Consider the following 19,149-nt stretch of genomic DNA (forward strand, 5'->3'; position numbering starts at 1 on the left):
GCTTTGACAGTCCTTTATTTGAGTGAAAGTACACATGAGTCCTTTTTGCAGGTTTGCATGTAGTCCAGTTTGTGTCTATATCTGTATTTCTTTCTTTCTTTTTTTTTAAACCCTTGCCTTCCATCATGGAATCAATAGTTTGTATTGGTTCCAAAGCAAAAGTGCAGTAAGGGCTATGACAGTGGGGGTCAAGTGACTTGTCCAAGATCACACAGGTAGAGAGTATCAGGTTAGATTTGAACTCGGGACCTCCCATCTCTGGGACTGGCTCTCAATCCACTGAGCCACCTAGTTGCCCCTTTACTTATTTCTAATAAGCCACTGATTCTTCTTCTGGTTCTTTCCTGGAGAGCTTTTTTCATTTTTTTGTCTCTTGCTTCATTTCATTTCTGTATTCATGTAGTCCTTATAGAAATTCCAATTTTTTTTTTCAGTCTGAGACTTCTCTTTCAATTCCTATGCAGTTAGAGTTGCATTAATACTAGTTAGTGTTTTCTTTGATTTATTCATCTCTCCAACTTAGTTTCCGAATTGGGGCCCTGCCCTGGGCTATGCTTTTGGGTGGAATGGACAAGCCTGCTAGGCTTCTCTCCCAGGTCTTTGAGATTCAGAGTATTGGAACTTTAGGGATTTCTGTAGCATCTCAGGAGAGAGTGTTAGGGACTTTAGATTCTCTGGGTCTGAAATGTCCCAGGCTGAGTGCACAGGTGTGTGCTACACAGCCAACTTTCCAGCTACAAATCCCCAAGACTTCCAAGATCCCTATTCTGAGGCTACCACCCTGGGGCTTGCTCAGGAGAGTCCCCCATTCTTGTGGCCTCTCAACATGAAACCTTGCAAACTATGCATATTGTCACTGATTGCACTAGCACTCTGTTTATTGGACAGGTCTCCCTTTTGTTTTGGGCTGATTTTTTTGGTGTTGTGTTTGGGTAGAAGATTTCACTTACACAGAAGTTTAACATTATATTTCTTGATCACTTTTCAGTGTGTTGTGAACCTCAGAGTTTTGCTAAAGTGGTGGGAGCTGGAAGATTTTCTGCTTCCTATTCAGACAGTCATCTCAAAAAAAAAATCTCTCAGTGCACTTAATCTTTCTAAACCTTAATACCTCTTCTGTTAATTGGCTACAGTCCCTGCAGCACTTAGCTAAAGAATGTTATGAGGATTCAGGACAAATATACATCAGTTACAAACTTTAAAGTATTATATATAAATGTTAGTTATTTCTGTATCCCATACAATACTAGTGGAATAATTATTGCAGCATATTATTCCTGTAAGGTCAAAATTTAGGAAGTTTGATTTCTTCCTTTTTCAGTAACAGTCTTGTTCTCTTCCACTCCATCTTTCATATTCCTAATGAAACTCTAGACATACATACTAAAGAATCCTTTTCAATCAGCCTTTTTTAGGCACTATTTTCAAGTTAATTTTTTAAAATTTATTTTATTATATTTTTCCATAGTTACATGATTCATATTCTTTCCCTCTCCCCCAAGCCCCTCTTCCCTCCTCATAGCCGATGCACAATTCTACTGGGTTTTACATGTATCATTGATCAAGACCAATTTCCATATTATTGATAGTTGCACTAGGGTGATTGTTTAGCATCTACATCCCCAATAATATCCCCATCAACCCATGTGTTCAAGCAGTTGTTTTTCTTCTATGTTTCTAAATCCCACAGTTCTTCCTCTGAATGTGGATAGTGTCTTTTCCCATAAGTCCCTCAGAATTGTTCTGGATCATTGCATTGCTGCTAGTAGAGAAGTCTCATTATATTCAATTGTACCACAGTGTATCAGTCTCTGTGTATAATGTTCTCTTGGTTCTGCTCCTTTCACTCTGCATCAAATCCTGGAGGTCATTCTAGTTCACATGGAATTCCTCCATTTCATTATTCCTTTTAACACAGTAGTATTCCATCACCAGCAGATACCACAATTTGTTCAGCCATTCCCCAATTGAAGGACATTCCCTCATTTTCCAATTTTTTGCCACCACAAAGAGCATGGCTTTAAATATTTTTCTCTGTGATCTCTTTGGGGTATGGCTGGATCAAAGGGCAGACAGTCTCTTATAGTCCTATGGGCATAGTTCCAAATTGCCATCCAGAATGGTTGGATCAATTCACAACTTCACCAGCAATGCATTAATGTACCAATTTTGCCACATAACCTCCAACATTTATTACTTTCCTTTGTTGTCATGTTAGCTAATCTGCTATCAAGTTAAATTTTTTTATTTTTTAGAAAAATTTTCCATGGTTTATATGATTCATGTTTTTACTTTCCCCTTCACCCCCCACCCATAGCCGATGTGCATTTCCACTGGTTTTAACATGTGTCATTGATCAAGACCTATTTCCATATTATTGATAGTTGCATTATCAAATTAATTTTTAAATGGTGTTGAAAAACCCTTTGAGTCTTATTTTGGACTAGAGATCAAGATTGGAATCTGAAGAAAAAGAAGGAAGAGGGATGAGTGCTTAGTTAAGTAGTACAAAGTCTTCCTTATAAAATGTTTCCAAAGAAGTGTAGCTTATTATTCTAGCTCCATATTATTAAAGTTTAAGCATATATCCTTCCTTACTACCAACATGGCAAAATACAAAATTATAAAATTTACCATCAGTATATTTTGCAATTTTTTGGTGATTCTTTGGTGATTCTTTTTTTTGAAATGAGTATTTACAAATTAGAGAAAGAGAATGGGTCAGCCCTTATATTCCATTTGTGTGGCTTGATTTCGTGTGCTATCCTAATATTTTTTTCTTCCTTGTAGCCATACATACTGCTGCTATGGATATGCTAGGAGGATCTGGTGTTGAAAGCCAATGTAGAAAAGCTGACATCATTGCTGATGCTGCATATTCCATATTCAGTAAACCAAAAAGTTTCACTGGAAACTTTATTATTGATGAAAATCTCTTAAAGGAAGAAGGAATAAAAAATTTTGATGTCTATGCAGTCAAACCAGGTAAAATTTGTTTTTTTTTAATTTTTTTTAATTTAATTTAATTTTTTTAATTTATGTTTTTTAAAAAAAAAGATGATAATATTCTCTCTAGTATTTTAAAAGTCAGATTATATTCTCAGAATCAGAAGCCTAGAATTTTTTAGTTAGAATAGGTGTTGGTAATTATCTAGCCCAACATAGGCCCAAAAGAAATCCACTATCATTCAACCTCTATTTGAAGACTTACAGTAAGGAGGAACACACCATCTTCCAAGGCAGCCCATTCCATTTTTTAATGGCTTTGTTTATTAGAAAGGTTTATTATTTTTACATATAACAATAATCTTTTAAATAAGTTTTTCAAAATTCTAATATTCAAATTGTCTCCCTCCACCCTCCTTCCCCCCAGAGAGTAAGCAGTTTGATCTGGGTTATACATGCATGATCTTGAAAACATATTTCCATATTGATCATGTTTTGAGAGAATACTCATAAAACCCCAAGTCCAAAAATAAAAACACACAAAATGAAAAATAATGTGCTTCAATCTGCATTCATATTCCATCAGTTCTTTCTTTGGAGGTGAATAGCATTTTTTATCCTAAGTTGTCCAGAATTGTCTTGGATCATTATATTGCTCAGATTGCTAAATCTCTCAAAGTTGATCATTGTATAATATTGCTGTTACTGTGTGTAATGTTAATGTTCTCCTGGTTTTGCTCACTTCTCTCTGTGTCAGTTTATATAGATCTTTCCAGGTTAGAAAAGTTTATTTCTGACAACAAGTTTAATTTTGCCCTTTTGCAACTTCCATTTATTTGCCCCAAGTCAGCCTTCTGGGTTCAAACAGAAGAAATCTAACCCCTCTTCTATATAATAGCCCTTCAGAAACTGAAAGATAGCTATATCATGTCTCTCCTGAGTCTTCCCTTCTCCAACCTAACCATTAGATTTCACATTATCCAAAATAAAAACTAAAGGCTAGTCTTTCAAATTGCTCTTAAATGTTTTAAATATAGGTTTTGTTTAAGGGATTTTATGTTGGAAAACATGCTTTTCTCAAACCTTTTAATGCTATTAAACATTTCAAGACTGATGCATCAGGCAGAATGATAGTCCCCTACCTAATGTGATCTACATATCTCTGTGAAGACCTCTCTGCCCTGATCTATCTCCACCATTCTCTTTTTGCCTTGCTTAAGAATTCTACACCTTATAGATGAACCCCTGTAGATATAGAAGGCACTATGTCTTAATCAGGTGCTCAATAAAGCTGTTTAATTAATTGGACTTTAAGACTTTTAAAGAAATTTCCTTATAAAGTTATTTCACAGTCAATCATTAGGCATTTATTAAGCACCTACTCTGCCAGACTCTGCTAAATTGCTGGCTACTCTTCAGAAAATAATGCATTAAACCATATTTGCTATTATCATCTAACTGGAGAATCAGTTTATCACTGCATTTTCTAAGTCCCCTATATATAGGATCAGTACCTTCAGATTTTATGGATTTATTTGCCTGTTTTGTTTTGGATTACCTTTTTAGGTCACCCCCTATTACCAGATTTCTTTGTGGATGAATACCCTGAGACAATTTCCAAGGAAGTGGAAAAACAACAAGGTAAGATGATGATTGTATTTTCTATAGGTTTGTAATGATAGGAATATATAGATGTAGTCTAAAATAAAATAATTGCCCTCAAAAAGTGACACCTGTTTCTGTTGTGAAAGCTCTTGATAATTTAATTATGGGATAAATAATTAGGATACTTTAAGGCCTACCCCTAGCCCCCCAGACAAAGAAGGGTTTTATTTTCCTCCTACCGGCTGCAGACAGAAAAAAGCCAGAGACCCTTAATATTATCCTTGCAGCCATTTTAAAAAAAAAAACTGATTGGAAAATTCAGTTCAATCCAACTCAACCAACATTTATTAAATGCCTACTGTGTGCTGAGCACCATGCTGGGCTCTAGGGGAGATGCAAAGTTGAGATAAGATAAGGTCCCTGCCTCTTGGAGCTTGCAGTCTAGTAGGAGGATATGACATGTATGCAAATAACCATAATAGAAAATATACATGATAAGTACATGTAGGAAGAACACACACAGTGTTCGTTATAGCATCACAATTAGTCTTTGCTTTTCTTCCTATTATGGACTCTTTAAATGTTGCTTTATTTTGGAGAAGAATTGGGTAACATCATAGCGTGTTGGAGCCTTGGTATAACTGTTCTCAAGGTCAGTACTGTGGGACGGGTTAGGTAGTGTAGCCTGATAACGAGGTTTAACCGTAACTTATTTTCTAATGAAGTAGATCCCAGAGGGACCCCACCCCCCCATGCTAAGTTCTCCTTCTAGTGAAGAATTATAACAAGTTGCCAGTGTATTAGTTTTTCCTGATTTCTTCCCTAGTTAGAACTTGGACATCTGGTATTCAGAAGGAGAAAGTTCTTTCAAGTAACCAGTTTCCGGGTAAACGTTCAGGTAACAAGTGCTTCTGCCATTAGAAATTGTAGGGTGTCCAGTATGCACAGAATTGAGAGGCAGTGTGGTGTAGTGAATAGGGTGCAGGACTTGAAGTCAGCAAGACCTGGGTTCAAATCCTGCCTCAGACACTTGCTGGCTAGGTGGCCTTGGGCAAGTCACTGAACCTCTCTGGGCATGAGGTGGGGGTTGGACTAGGTGGTCTCCAAGGTCCCTTTTAAGTTCTTAAATCTGTGATCCTATGACTTCACTTTCCTGCGCATCACTTTCCTCATCTATAAAATGGGAATATTCATAGCACCTTCCCCACAAGGTTGTCATGAGAATCAAATGAGACAGTATATGTAAAGTGCTTCATAGACCTTAAAGCACTTAATAATCAGCTATAATTATTGTTATATTCGTTGAAGTATTTGGTATTCATATATTCGAGGCCCTCTGCCCACTATGCCCTGCTACCTCTCAGAGGAGGGTGGGAGGGGGTGGGGGAGCGATATCTTATCTCAACTTTGCATCTCCCAGAACCTAGGTGGGCACTTAATAAATTGAGTTGAATTATTAAACTGAATTTAAGCATTTTGTTGTTTCCTTCAGTTGATAGGTGGTGGTGATATCATAGGGAACCTATTAAACAAAAGCATCTCAGAACTTTTTCTAATCATTCTCTGAGTGGCTGATGTCTTCAAATGGAACAATCTGGGGGTATGTAAAGCTATTAGATGTTATAATTTTATTAATCTTCTAGTGTCCATTAGATGGGCTAAGTAATAATACTGTAGGTCATAGGCCTTGGTCAAACTGTAAAAATAGGGTTACATCACATGTACAATGTTTGCTAGGCTTCTGTTAGCTAATGCTTAATGTTTGGCCTGGTTTTGCTAAGATTTCAAGTTCGTACATGACCCCCTTTCTTCCAGATGCAGCTCCACCAGCAAAAGATTGGAAGCAATATCTACAACAACCACGATTAGCTGCTGGAGCAGTTGAAGAAACATTTAAAATTCTTAAGACCGCTCTCAGTGAAGATATTGTGAAAGCTACTCAGGCAGTTTATCTGTTTGAACTCTCTGGTAAGGATCAGTTCTGTTAACTTTTGCCTTGAGTTCAATTCAGCAGATATTTGTTGAGCACCTACTATTCTATCTAGGTGGAAGAAATTCAAGAACAGTAGTATTCCCCTTGAGAATTAGTTATAGTTGGATTGCTTGGAACCTCTCGTCTTCATTTTTTTATATAACTTTACCTTCTGACTTAGAATTGATACTAAGTATTGATTTTAAAGCAGAAGAGCAGTAAGGGCTAAGCATTAGGGTTAAGTGACTTGCCCAGGATCTCATAGCTAAGAAGGATCTGAGGCCAGATTGGAACCCAGACAATCCACCCACCCACCCCCAACTCCAAACATGGTGCCCTGTCCACTGCACTACCTTGCTTACCCCTCTGTCTTCATTTTTCAAAGGAAACTTTGCTGCTGTAACTTGCCTATTTCTAAGCAAGGTTGTTTAGCCTTTTGTCTCTAAGAATTAGGGCCTGAATTATAAGGCACAAGACAATTTTGGGGAGCAGAAAAAGAAACATATAGTCTTGTAAATCAGATATTTTGTTAAAGTTTTTAAAAGCCAATTTATGCAGCAATAATCTAAAATATTAAACTCCTGTATGCCTCTTTGTAGTAGTCCATTGTCAAGTTTGATGAAAACATAAGTGTTATGACTTTCTGTTGTACATAGGTGAAGATGGGGGAACTTGGTACCTTGATCTTAAAAACAATGGCGGGTATGCTGGATCTGGACAGCCTAGTGACCAGGTAGATGTGGTAATGACCATGACCACTAGTGATTTTGTGAAAATGTTTTCGGGTAAGTTCTTAAATAAAAGTCATGTGAATGTTTGTGTGTGTGTGTGTGTGTGTGTTTTAAGCTAGCATGAATATAATCTTATTTTAAGGCTTGTGCTTAATCTCTTCCCTAGTAATCAAAGCTAAGAACTTTTTTAAATTTAGGGATTCCCCATGAATCTTAAGTAACTTCTTATGTTGCAGAATAGTTGCCAAATCACCCCTACGTTTCTCTGGTCCAGCAACTTACTCCTCCTACCTTTGCTATAGCCATTCTTCTGATGGTACTGAACCTTTGCTAGTTTCATAGAAGGGAGCTGGAAATAGGCCTTCTTTGTGTATTATTAGCAAGCAATAGGGAACAAAACACTATAGTATTAAAAAGAATTCTTAAAATCAAACTTGTTCCTGGTAGCCTGGTGGAAATTTATCTGCTTTCAACAGCAGAGAGCAGTGTGATCAGCAGAAATGTTAAGTTTAGTCCAGAACTGGTTATGTAGAAATAGGAATTTCTTGGAGAACATTCAGGACTGGCTACTTCCATGACCAAGGATGCCCCAACCCCAGGCTGTCCTTTGAAACCCCTGAGCTACTTCTGCTAATCTGCCCTTAACATCTGGGACCAACAGAGAAGTTCTTTAAAAGCTAATTTAATTTAGGATCCACTCTAAAGCTGTACTAGAAAAAGTAAATGATGTTCTGTACACTAGAGCCATGCGTTTATGTAATAGCAAGATCTTCCTCAGTTGTACAGGCTGCTTCCACGGTGAGAGCTCAGGCCACTTCAGATGCTGATTAAAGTAATCTATAATCAACAGGTCCAGTTCATTTTATTTCAGTTCAGTTCAGCAATAATATATTAAGCGACTCTTGGGTGCTCTGCACTGAGCTCTAGGTACTGAGGATACAGCTGAAAATGAAACTTTCCTGTCCTAGGAGCTTAAATTCTACTGGTAGTGAACAATAGGTAATGAGAAAACATAAAGAAAATAAGTTCAAAATAACTGAGAGTTAGAGGCACCCCTCTCAATAGAGGAGATCAGGAAAGGCTTCTTGTGGGAAGTGGCATTTGAACTGAGGCTTAGAGGAACCTAAGGATTCCAAGAGGTGGAAATGAAGATGACTCTCTCTTGTGCAAAGATGCAGAGGTGGGAAATGGATTGCCCTCCACAAGAAGTAACAAATAGGCCAGTTTGGCTAGATCATGAGGGTCAGTAATATTTGTCTCAGAGGCAGCAGGCGAATCACTGAAACTTTCTGAGGCAGAGGGGCAACAGAGTCAGACCTCATGGGCTTTAGGAATATCTAATTTAGCGCCTTTTGGAGAATGGATCAGAGAAAGGAGAGACTCGAGATAGGAAGAACAGTAAGGATGCTGAGAGTATAATGACCTATGTAAGAGGTAATGAGGATTTGAACTAGGGCAGTTTGATGATGTGTTGGGAGATCTCAGGAGAGGAGTAGTAAAGACCAAGGTCTAATGACTGATGAGCTATGGAAAATGAGTGAGAAAGAAAAGTCAAGGATGACCTCAATGTTTTGAACCTGAGTGACTGGAGAGTGGGACCCTTGGAAGAAATAGAGAAGTGAGGAGAAAGATTGGTTTTACAAGTAAGTAATTTCTCAAGTATTACTCAGAAGTACCCATTCTACTTTGAATCTTTATAATTTAAAGATCATTATCTCTTCCTTATTCTGTAAGTTTTGCTTTTGGGCCAAAGCCAAAAACTTCTGATTTGACCAGATAAGCATGCATTTTTTCAGCTATCACCTATAAACATATCTAAAAAATTAATATATGCAGTTTTTTTATATTTTAATTAAAAAACTTGAATTTTCCTGACGTGAAATTTCTGTGATTTTTTTGACCTGCCCTTGATTGTGAATTTTCTCTATGTTATTTATCATATATATGTATATATATATACATATATATACACACACACACATACATATATGTGTGTGTGTGTCATGTTGGGGTAACTTATAAATAGTGAAAATAGAAATTTCTTGGCTACTTCTAATCAAGAAAAATCAGGATATAACTTTCATCTCACTTATATTAATATATATGCCCTTACTAGTCTAGTGAGCTGAGTATACAGCATACTTTGTAAATATGATGATCTTTTATCAACTTGAAATGGGGAAGGGGTCTCTTTATTTTTCTGTCTTTTTAAATGTGCTTCCTTAGACCAACAAGTAAGAGTCAATGAATACAGCACAAGATTAACAGTTCATCAACAAATTTCAGGATTTTACCATAAAATTTAGATTCCTTCTCTTTTCACCATTCTCCTCTACTTTCTAGCCTCGTATAGCTCTCCTTCCCTTTATTTATGAGGTTATAAGATCTTGAGATAAGAAATGTAAGTTTCTGTGGGCCTGATTACATAGTATGTATTTGGTATTGACTTATCTATCTGTACTGCCCTTCACTCCCCTAATCTCCCAGAAAGTGAGCTCCTTGAAGGCATGGACTATGTCTGTTGCCCAGTGCTTTTGCACAGAGTAAACATTTAATAATTGCTCATTGAATAATTTGGTAGGCATTTAGTCATCATTAAATAATAAAAATGGCCAAATATTCTAATTGGGTAGAATTGCTTCTTCTGGTTAGGTAAGAGGGCATTTATAAGATAAAGTAAGATGATCTCATAAATGTTATTTTTTTAAAAAATCCTTTAAAAAGACAAATTTTGTTGAATTTTTGATTAGCAAAAAACATCTAAGACAAAATATAATTTCTGAGACCAACTTTAAACTTTTAATTGAATAGAAATTTGGATAGGTACAGTGAATATTATTACAGTATACTTATTCATAGTACATTGAATTATGTCAAAAACCAGTTCATTTTATAGACTAGATGTCCTCCTTAAAAGCAAGTTTTAATACATTGACTCATTTTCCAATCGAAAATGCATTATAACTTTAGAGTTACATTATCTTTATTTCTGTTGCTAAGACATCATTTTCTAAAGTACCATCTTCCCTTCATTATCATATCTGAATGTTCACCAATACTGTCCATGGGGTTTTCTTGGCAAAGGTACTGGAGTAGTTTGCTATTTCCTTCTCCAGTGGATTAAAGCAAACAAGTTAAGTGACTTGCACAAGGTCATATAGCTAAGAAGTTATCAGAGGCCATATTTGAACTTGGGTCTTCTTGACCCCCCAGACCCAGCACTCTGCCCACTGAGCCACCTAGCTTCATTTCCTCTGTGTCCACTGTAAAATAGTTAAGAATGCCTCATGTAGGAGTTCTCACCTAGGATCTATGAACTTATTTTAAAAATATATTAATAACTGTACTCCAATATAATTGGTTTTCTTTGTAGTCCTATTCATTTTATTGATTTAAAAGCATTGTGAGATGGAGTCCATAGGCTTCACTGGACTGATAAAGATAAAGGGGTCCATGACTCAGAAAAAGGTTAAGACCCCCTGATCCCCTGGCACTCTACAGTTTACAAATCAGATACTTTCCTCTTTAGTTCTTACTTCTGTTTAGCTTTTATCTTGTGTATAATTCTTAGTTAACTTCTGTTCCTGGGAATGGGGAATTTTCTCCCCATTTCTCCCACATTAATATGAAGAATAACAACTCTGCACCTGCCTATATAAAGTTATAGAACTGTAGTAGTTTCAGTAATGAATATTATAGCTATAGTAAGCATAGGTGAATGGTATAGGAAGGGGAGAAAGAGTAAGTATACTAAGTAACTATATAGTAAGTATAAGTGAACTTATGTGCATTTTTCCACTTAATTTATTTTTCTTCTTTCCTGTTTTAGGAAAACTAAAGCCAACAATGGCCTTCATGTCAGGCAAATTGAAGATTAAAGGTAACATGGCTCTAGCAATCAAGTTGGAAAGGTTGATGACTCAGATGAACTCCAGACTGTAAAAGGAATGGAGTTTTTGTTCCATATGTAGAACACTTGGCCTTAAAGAGTAAAAACTTCATTGTTTAAAATACCATTGTTCACTTTGTTTTGCCTATCTATATCATGAAGCAGCATGTTGGTCCTAGTGGAAAAGCTTTCATGTCCACATACCTTGATAAACAAAACAGAAAACTAATATGGTTTAGCTTAGTTAAGTGGAACCATTGAGTACTGTTGTTTCTTACATACTCCTGGCTGAGAAATACCAACTCTATCCAACTAGCCGGTTGAATTTTCATTTGTCACCGAGTACTAGCCAGAGAATTCTCTTTGTTGGGATTTGTTTTGCTGTGCTTAAAAATCATCTTAGATCCTTAAAGATCATATGTCAGAATTGGATAGCTTTGTAGATTTTTTCTAGATAACTATGCAAGCTAGTTCTTTTGAAAATTGAGAGTTTTTTTTAAAGCCTGGGTTAATGCAAATCTTTGCTGATATTTTGGATTTTTAAATAGCTATATTTTTAAGGAGATCATCAGTAATGCATTTTGTCATAATACAAATGTCTACTAATCCAAAAAATATTAACATCTAATGAAATTTAAAATGTGCTACTTTTGTTTGTTATTAACTTTCTTGTCTGGTGCAAAACATCTACAAAAAAAAACAATTTAAATGTAAATCAACTAATTGTAATATGAGTTCTGCTCATTGTTATGTGTAAATGCTCTGAAATAAATGACTTTCTCACCTGGTGTATATAATTGTTTTTTAATATAGTAGCATATGCCCCCACAGGTTAATCAAAGATAAAAACAAAGTTCCATTGCAAACTCAAATTTTCGTAGCAGCATTCTTTATGGTAACAAAATACTGAAAACAAAGCAAGTGCCCATCTTTTTTGGGGGGGTAGGAGTGAGAATGGCTAGAAAAGCATTTGGATGTAAATGAATATTATTATCCTGTAGTAAAAATGACAAATTTGTAGAAGTGTGGGTAGGTTTGTACAACCTGATTAATTCAAAGTAATCAAGTAATTCAAATAAACAGAATCAAAAGAATAATATGCAAAATAACCATTACCAATAAAAATGAAAACAAATCATTAAAAAGAAGTTGTACTCTGAATAACTGAAAAGCCAATGAAGGTTCCAGAGAACAGTTAATGAGACATACTGTCCTCAGAGCAGAGAGGCTGGGGACAACTAGGACAAAATCTTGTACATTTTAGAGAATGTGTCAATCTCAACTGGTTTTTGCTCAATTGTTTTTCTTTGTCAAAAAGGAGGATTCAACCTACAAGGAGTTAGGAAATGATCATGAAGTGGGGAAAAAAAAGAAGTATCATTCAAAGAGAATAATAGTATTAGTTATGGCCACTTCTTGATTTTAAAAAATAGACATTCAATGTATTTGTTTTTTAAAAAGACATAGGAAAGTGATTAATTTTAATTACAGAAATGTAGTGATATAGAGCAATTATGTTTAGTATATCAAGAACCATCCGTAACTGATGGCTATTCCAAGTGCTGTACCAATACTAATAGCCATGGAATAATCAAAGAACCAGAGGTAAGAGTTCCATCATGTTCCATCATGTCAGGTTCTCCATAAAGGATTTACTGAAAGATATGAACAACAATTATAGAGAATGAAAAATCATTTTGCGCTTTGTGAAATTGGAATGAGTACTCAAGCCAATGAAATTACAGATTCTTTGAAGTATTAAATATGTTCTTTTCTTTGCTCATTTCCCTTTCTCTCCCTTTTCTAAGAACTCTGTCACTGGGGAAAGAAGAATTGACTTTAAATTGGACTCAAACTTATCCCTTTACGTTAAGGGTTCCCAGCTAGTGACCTTCTTCTATAGCTGGGATATATTTGTAGTCACCCAAGACTACTGGTATGCCTTTGAACAACCTAGTAATACCTCTACTATCCCAGAGAGTTTGAAGAAAAAGGAAAAGGACCTATGTATGCAAAAATATAGCAGCTCTTTTTGTTGTGGCAAGGAATTAAAAATTTAAGGGGATGTCCATCAATTGGGAAATGTCTGAACAAATTGTATGATTGCAAAGGAATATTATTGTACTATAGGAAATGGCAGGGATGATTTCAGAAAAACCTGGGGAAACTAATGCAGAGCGAAGTGAGCAAATCAGAAGAACACTGTACACAGTTACAAAATATTAACTAACCAATATTATGATCCAAAATAATTCCAAAGGACTGATGATGAAAAATGCCATCCACCACCAGAGAGAGAACTGATGACTTTCGAGTGCAGATTGAAGCATATTTTTTTACTTTTTTTTGTGACAGGGCTAATAAGGAAATATATGTTATGCATGACTTTACATGTATAATTGATATCACATTGCTTGCCTTAGTGGGTTGGAGAGGAATGTGAGGAAGAGAATTTGGAACACAAAATTTTTTAAAAATGAATGTTAAAAAAAATTTTGAGGGTATACTGCTGGTATACGCTTCATTTTTGCTAACTATTTACGAATTCCATAGAAAGAATCTCATGTAGAGCAATATAGGATCTCAGGGTCATCTAATCCAAAGCTCTCATTTTACAGATGAGGAAATTGAGTACAAGGGAGGTTATGACTTGCCTAAGATGATAGGTATAAGCAGGAGCCACTAATTCCACTATACCCTGCAGAGCTTTTGAACTACCCCCTAACTGTAGAGTTAGGAGGAGGAAGTGTTCTGAACTAGATAGATTTGGCACCAGGGAATTCAAAGAAATTGCAAATATCACAAAAAAAAGTGATTATCAGAGTCAGGTGCTGAAGAAAAACCGAGGGTGAGGTGTGAGGAAAGACCTTTTGCGATTTGCCAATTAAAAGGTTATTAAAAGTTTCCAAATATAAAACCAAAAAACATTTGCCAGAGTATAGGACAGGGGTCGGTAACCTTTTTGGCCATAAATGCCACATTTTTAAAATGTAATTTCGTGAGAGCCGTATGGTGCTCACAGTTCGCGCTCCTGTAACAGTGCCTGAAAAAAAAAAATAGACTTTATGGCTCCTGCAGAAAGAGCCATACGTTGCCGACCCCTGGTATAGGAGATCAAAGAAAAAAATAGTTCTTCAAAGAATTACAAACTAAATATAAGTGCCACCATATAATTCATAGAGAAATACAAATCAAGATAACCCTGAGGTTTCACCTCACAAGCAACAAGTTGGCAAAGATGACATGGAATAACCAATGTTGGCAAGGTTGTTGGAAGACAGACATTGAAGATGCCAAGGTTGCCCCTTGCAGGCTGGGCTGTAATCAGCTGTCCCAACTTTAGTCTTGCCACTGGACTTTGATGACTCTGTAAAAGAAAGTGAAGTGGATGACTTTATGCAACTGCCTCACTTAAAGCCAATTCATGAGCAAGTGGATAGAATGAAAAGTGGGCCTAAATGTATTGAGGTAACAGGCAATTCTCAATAATCAAGAAATTGGGTGCATTTCTGGGAGAGATGTGATTTAATACTGCTATTTTGGAAAGCAATTTGGAATTATGCCAATAAAGAGACTAAAATGCCCAAGACCCTCTGTCTCAGAGATTCCTAACTTCTAGGTACATACTCCAAGGAAGTAATTGATTTTAAAAAAGTTTCCCGATATCCTAATATAGTGTAGTAACAAAAAAGTGGGAAACAAAGTAGATCCCCATTAATTGGGGATGGCTAAACAAACTATGGTCAATGGCTGTAATGAAATACTGTGCTTAGGAAATGGCAAATTATGTCGAACAAACGGCTAGTAAGTTTTGAGGCAGAATTTGAACTCAAATTTTCTGTAATTCAAATCTGTATCTCTGTGTGTATAATGTGTGTGTGTATTACACATCTGAACCAGGAGAATAAGATCTCTGATCAAAGAATACAAAAGAGTTGGAAGTATCACAAAAGAGTAGCCATTGGGATTATGTACACGTGTGTGTGTATATATATATATATATATATATGTGTGTGTGTGTGTGTGTGTGTGTGTGATATATGTATATGAACACATATATACTGTAAGAGGGGAAAACTAGATATTTAAAGTATGGTCACCAGAAATCGATTAACTCTATTTCAAAATAAAATAGACCCAAGTCAGAATGACTTTTATATGGTGGTTTATTTACAATTAGGAAGGTTGAAGATAGGGAAGTTGAGAGAAACTCTGACCCAGACCCAAGGTCCAAACCAGGTAGGTATTTAGAGGCCCCAGCAGAGAGGCACAGAGGTTAATTAAACAAGGCTTCTAGCCACAAGGCCTCCTCCAATAAGAGAGGCCTCCTTAAGGCTAGAGCCTCCAGAAACGCCAAGGGAAGAGAAAGAGAGTCAGCCTGACTTACCCACATGACAATTCAAAGGGAAGCAGTCTGAGGTCTCACCAGAGATTCTTCTACACCAAGTTCAAAATGCCAACAACCTCCCCAGGAAGTTACCATCACATTTAAAAGATAGCATCTTTTGTCACTTCCTGCATCCACCTCCAATTTCAAGTGGACAAATGGCAGCCTCAACACTGTTTTGGGCAGTCCCTTGATTGTAACTTATTGTCACGTGTGGGTAACAGACCTCCCCCCTCCCCACTTAATTCTAAGTTGGGTGGGGTGACATTATTTCTGGTGGCTAGAGTCTGAACAAATGAATAAGGGTGAGCTAATTACATTCATATCTTTATATAGACACACACACACACACACACACACACACACACACACACATATATATTCAATCCTACTATAACACCCATCTCAAAAACTTTAATTCATTTCACCCAATTGATAACAATAGTGAATCTTTTGACCATTACTCCAACTTCTGCCCCCAGAAACCACCAGTATGTTGAAAAATGCACCGTTTCACAGTAACTCACGAGCTACAACCCTTCGGACCATCATTTCCTCAAACATTGGGTCTTTGCCACAGTAAAGTGTCACAGTGTCAAGTTTATTACCTCGTGGTCAAGGAGAAATCGAGCACGGCCAGCAGATCTCCGTCACCCCAATCCCTACCTCCAACCTTCCACCAGACTTTGGCTCTCTGAAGTTGTGGCCTGCCAACTTGTTAAGACAGAGGGCAGCCTGAGTGCAAGTGGAGCAGCAGGAGTAGCCAAGAACTGGGCCATTATTTATCATATTCATGTATTAACCATTTGACATGTATAAAACCATGCTACCTATTTACATTTTTATTTGGGGGTTTTTGTTGTCTAACATCTAACAATGACCAATGTGGAAGTGGGTTTTGTATGATAACAAAAAACAAACAAAAAAAACAACTTATGCTACCATTGTTATTAGGTTCCTTTTTAAATACGTCACTGATGAAGTTTTTAAGGGTTGTGTTCCTAAACTTCATTTTCCTGTCTTAGAATCAATACTGTGAATTGGTTCCAAGGCCAAATAGTGGTAAGGGCTAAGCAATGGTGATTAAGTGACTTGTCACACAGCTAGGAAGTGTCTGAGGTCAGATTTGAACCCACAACCTCCTGTCTCTAGCCCTGGCTCTCTATCCCCTGAGCCACCCAGCTGCCCCCCAAGCCTATGTTGTTGTGCAATTTTGGATAGTGTGGGCCTTTGGGGGGAATGCATATATTGCTTTATAGCAGAACTGCTTGTATCTGAACAAATAAATACATGTGTTTCTAATATATACAATAAAAAACACAGGAAGGATTATAGGCAAACTTACAAATGCCTACTAAAGTGGGAATGACAGAAGAGATAACAACCTTGCTTGTCATCTGGGAGTTATAGTAAGAGGAAAGAGTCCTTGATGGTTTTGGCTGTTCTCAGTACTTGGTGAATTATTACACCAAATTTATTTATTAAGACTCCAGAATCTATCCTTTTTCCAAGCAGCAAGTTCACCTTAGATATCAAACTGTTTAAGATATAGAAGAAAGTCTGCCCTGCAAGCTAATGCCCTCAGGCTTAATCTTTTCTTAACATCAAGGGCTTTGGGTGATTCTAAGACTATCCTAGGTTATGATGAATATTCCCTATGCCTACTGATTTTAATCTCTGAAACCTAAACCAGAGATCTCAAAACTATTTTGATTGAGCTCCCCTTTTGTTTAAAAATTTTTGAACCCTCCTCTTCAAAATATATGAATACAGGTTTCCCAAAAGTCTTGGTACGATATGAAATTTTAATCACTATTTAACAGCTGAATATTGCTTCTAGACTTTGGAGACATCCTACTGTAATTCATTCATTTATTCATTTATAAATTATATACATGAACATGGTTCTAAGTTCAGTTTGTTTTGATACTTAGTCTTAATGGCTGTCAGAGATGAAAAAGATACATCACAAGACACATAGTTCCAAATGGAAGAATTGCAGTGTTGGCTGCACTTATTAAATCATTTCTTTTGCCATTTTCTCCCCAAGAGCCTGTAGACTAGACTAGAAACCAACCACCCCTGGAGGAATTAATCCTTCCTCCTCTTTAACTCCATCCTTATAGCCCCTGATTTCTTAATTATTCAGAGTTGCCTCTATTATTCTACTATATTTAGGTCTAGTTTTTATTCTAGCATTCTTTACTCCCTGACTGATAAGCCTCAGACCCATAGGTGAGTTAAAGGAATGTCTACACTAAACACATGAAGATTTAATCTTGCAAAATGATTGGAAAAGAACAATTTGTTCTAACCCTATGAAGGTGTCTGAAGCAGGTGCTGTGGAACTCTTAGAGCTTGATCAGACATCAAAGATACCAAGGTCATCCACTGCAGGCTAGGCTATCATCAGTTGTCCTAATCTTAGTTTTGCTACTGGACTTTGATGACTTTGGAAGAGAAATTGAGGCTGATGACTTTATGCAATTCTGCCTCACTTTAATTCAATTCATGAGCAAGTCAAGAAATCATTCTGTGATGTCACTGGTTCTCTTTGAAAATGAAGGACAAATAACTCCCTGACCACCTTTATATCAGCAGCTTTTGTCTTTAAGGCATCCCTCCATTCTTCATCCCACATCTTTATGGTTCTGAATCACAAACTTTTATGGCTTCTGGGAAAGTATGTTAATTTGCTCCCCTATGGTTCCATTCACCATTAGTGTAATTTTTTTAAGCCAAAATACCTCTTCCTGGCCATACTATCTAGTCTCTTCCTATTAGAATATAAACTCTTTGAGGGCAGGGACTGGCTTTGTATTTGATATTGTATTTGTATCACAGTGCTTGCTGCATAGTAACTACTTAATAAATGTTTCTTCATTCATTAATGATACTAATTTTTTGATTCCTTATGCTAATTTATGCAAAAGTTTTGTTGAAATTTAGTTCTTAAGTTTTCTTATTTAGATAAATCGGCTATTCTTACAAACTAATTTCATGAAGTTGATGCATTTTCATTTTTAGCAAATAGCAAAATTTTTTTGAACCTCTTTGATGATTCCATAGTAGATTAGAGAAATCTGTGTCCAAGTTTGGGCATTCTTTTATGAGTTTAATAGGTAAAAAATACTTACCTAATTTTCAGGATCCCAAAATAACATCATAATGGATACATTTCCAAGTATTCTTTTTTCAAAATTTTCTCTCGGTAGCATATTTCTTTCAAAAACCAACTAATTTCCCACTTGCTAAAATATTATTTTTGTGTGATATGCAAGATGTATGGTACTAACATAAATATGTAACACCAAGTCATGCCCCCCCTTTATTTGAGGAGTAAATTAATATAAACAAATAGTTCCTAAAAGAAAAATTATAAACTATTGACAGTCATATGAAAGTTTGCTTCAAATCACTAATAATGAGAGATACATCAAAACACCTCTGAAGTATAACCTGAAATAGGTGGATAGCATTGATTGCTGATGTTGTTAATAGTGATCTACCAAGGTTTTGTTGGTAACCCATAGTGAAGGGCCTTGCAAGCCTCCTCATAGGTCGGTGAGCTTCTCAGACTCCCAGACAGATGTTAAAAAACAGGTCAAGGTTTTATTTT

General features: G+C 36.3%; 1 protein-coding gene across 3 annotated transcripts in view; it reads left to right on the forward strand.

The window, feature by feature from the left end:
- HSDL2 (hydroxysteroid dehydrogenase like 2) overlaps positions 1-11,935 on the forward strand; it is a 35,075-nt gene extending 23,140 nt beyond the window's left edge. For 2 of the 3 annotated variants that reach the window (XM_044657474.1, XM_044657475.1), the window contains 5 exons: positions 2,791-2,985; positions 4,513-4,587; positions 6,373-6,519; positions 7,180-7,308; positions 11,084-11,935. In XM_044657474.1, coding sequence (XP_044513409.1) covers positions 2,791-2,985; positions 4,513-4,587; positions 6,373-6,519; positions 7,180-7,308; positions 11,084-11,196 — 659 coding nt within the window. In that variant the 3' untranslated portion in view covers positions 11,197-11,935. Of the gene's footprint in view, positions 1-2,790; positions 2,986-4,512; positions 4,588-6,366; positions 6,520-7,179; positions 7,309-11,083 lie in introns of all 3 variants that reach the window. The other variant, XM_044657473.1, reaches the window with a different exon arrangement.
- The last annotated feature ends 7,214 nt before the right edge of the window (positions 11,936-19,149 follow it).

This window comes from Gracilinanus agilis, chromosome 1, assembly GCF_016433145.1.
Source record: "Gracilinanus agilis isolate LMUSP501 chromosome 1, AgileGrace, whole genome shotgun sequence".
NCBI classification, from domain to species: Eukaryota; Metazoa; Chordata; class Mammalia; order Didelphimorphia; family Didelphidae; genus Gracilinanus; species Gracilinanus agilis.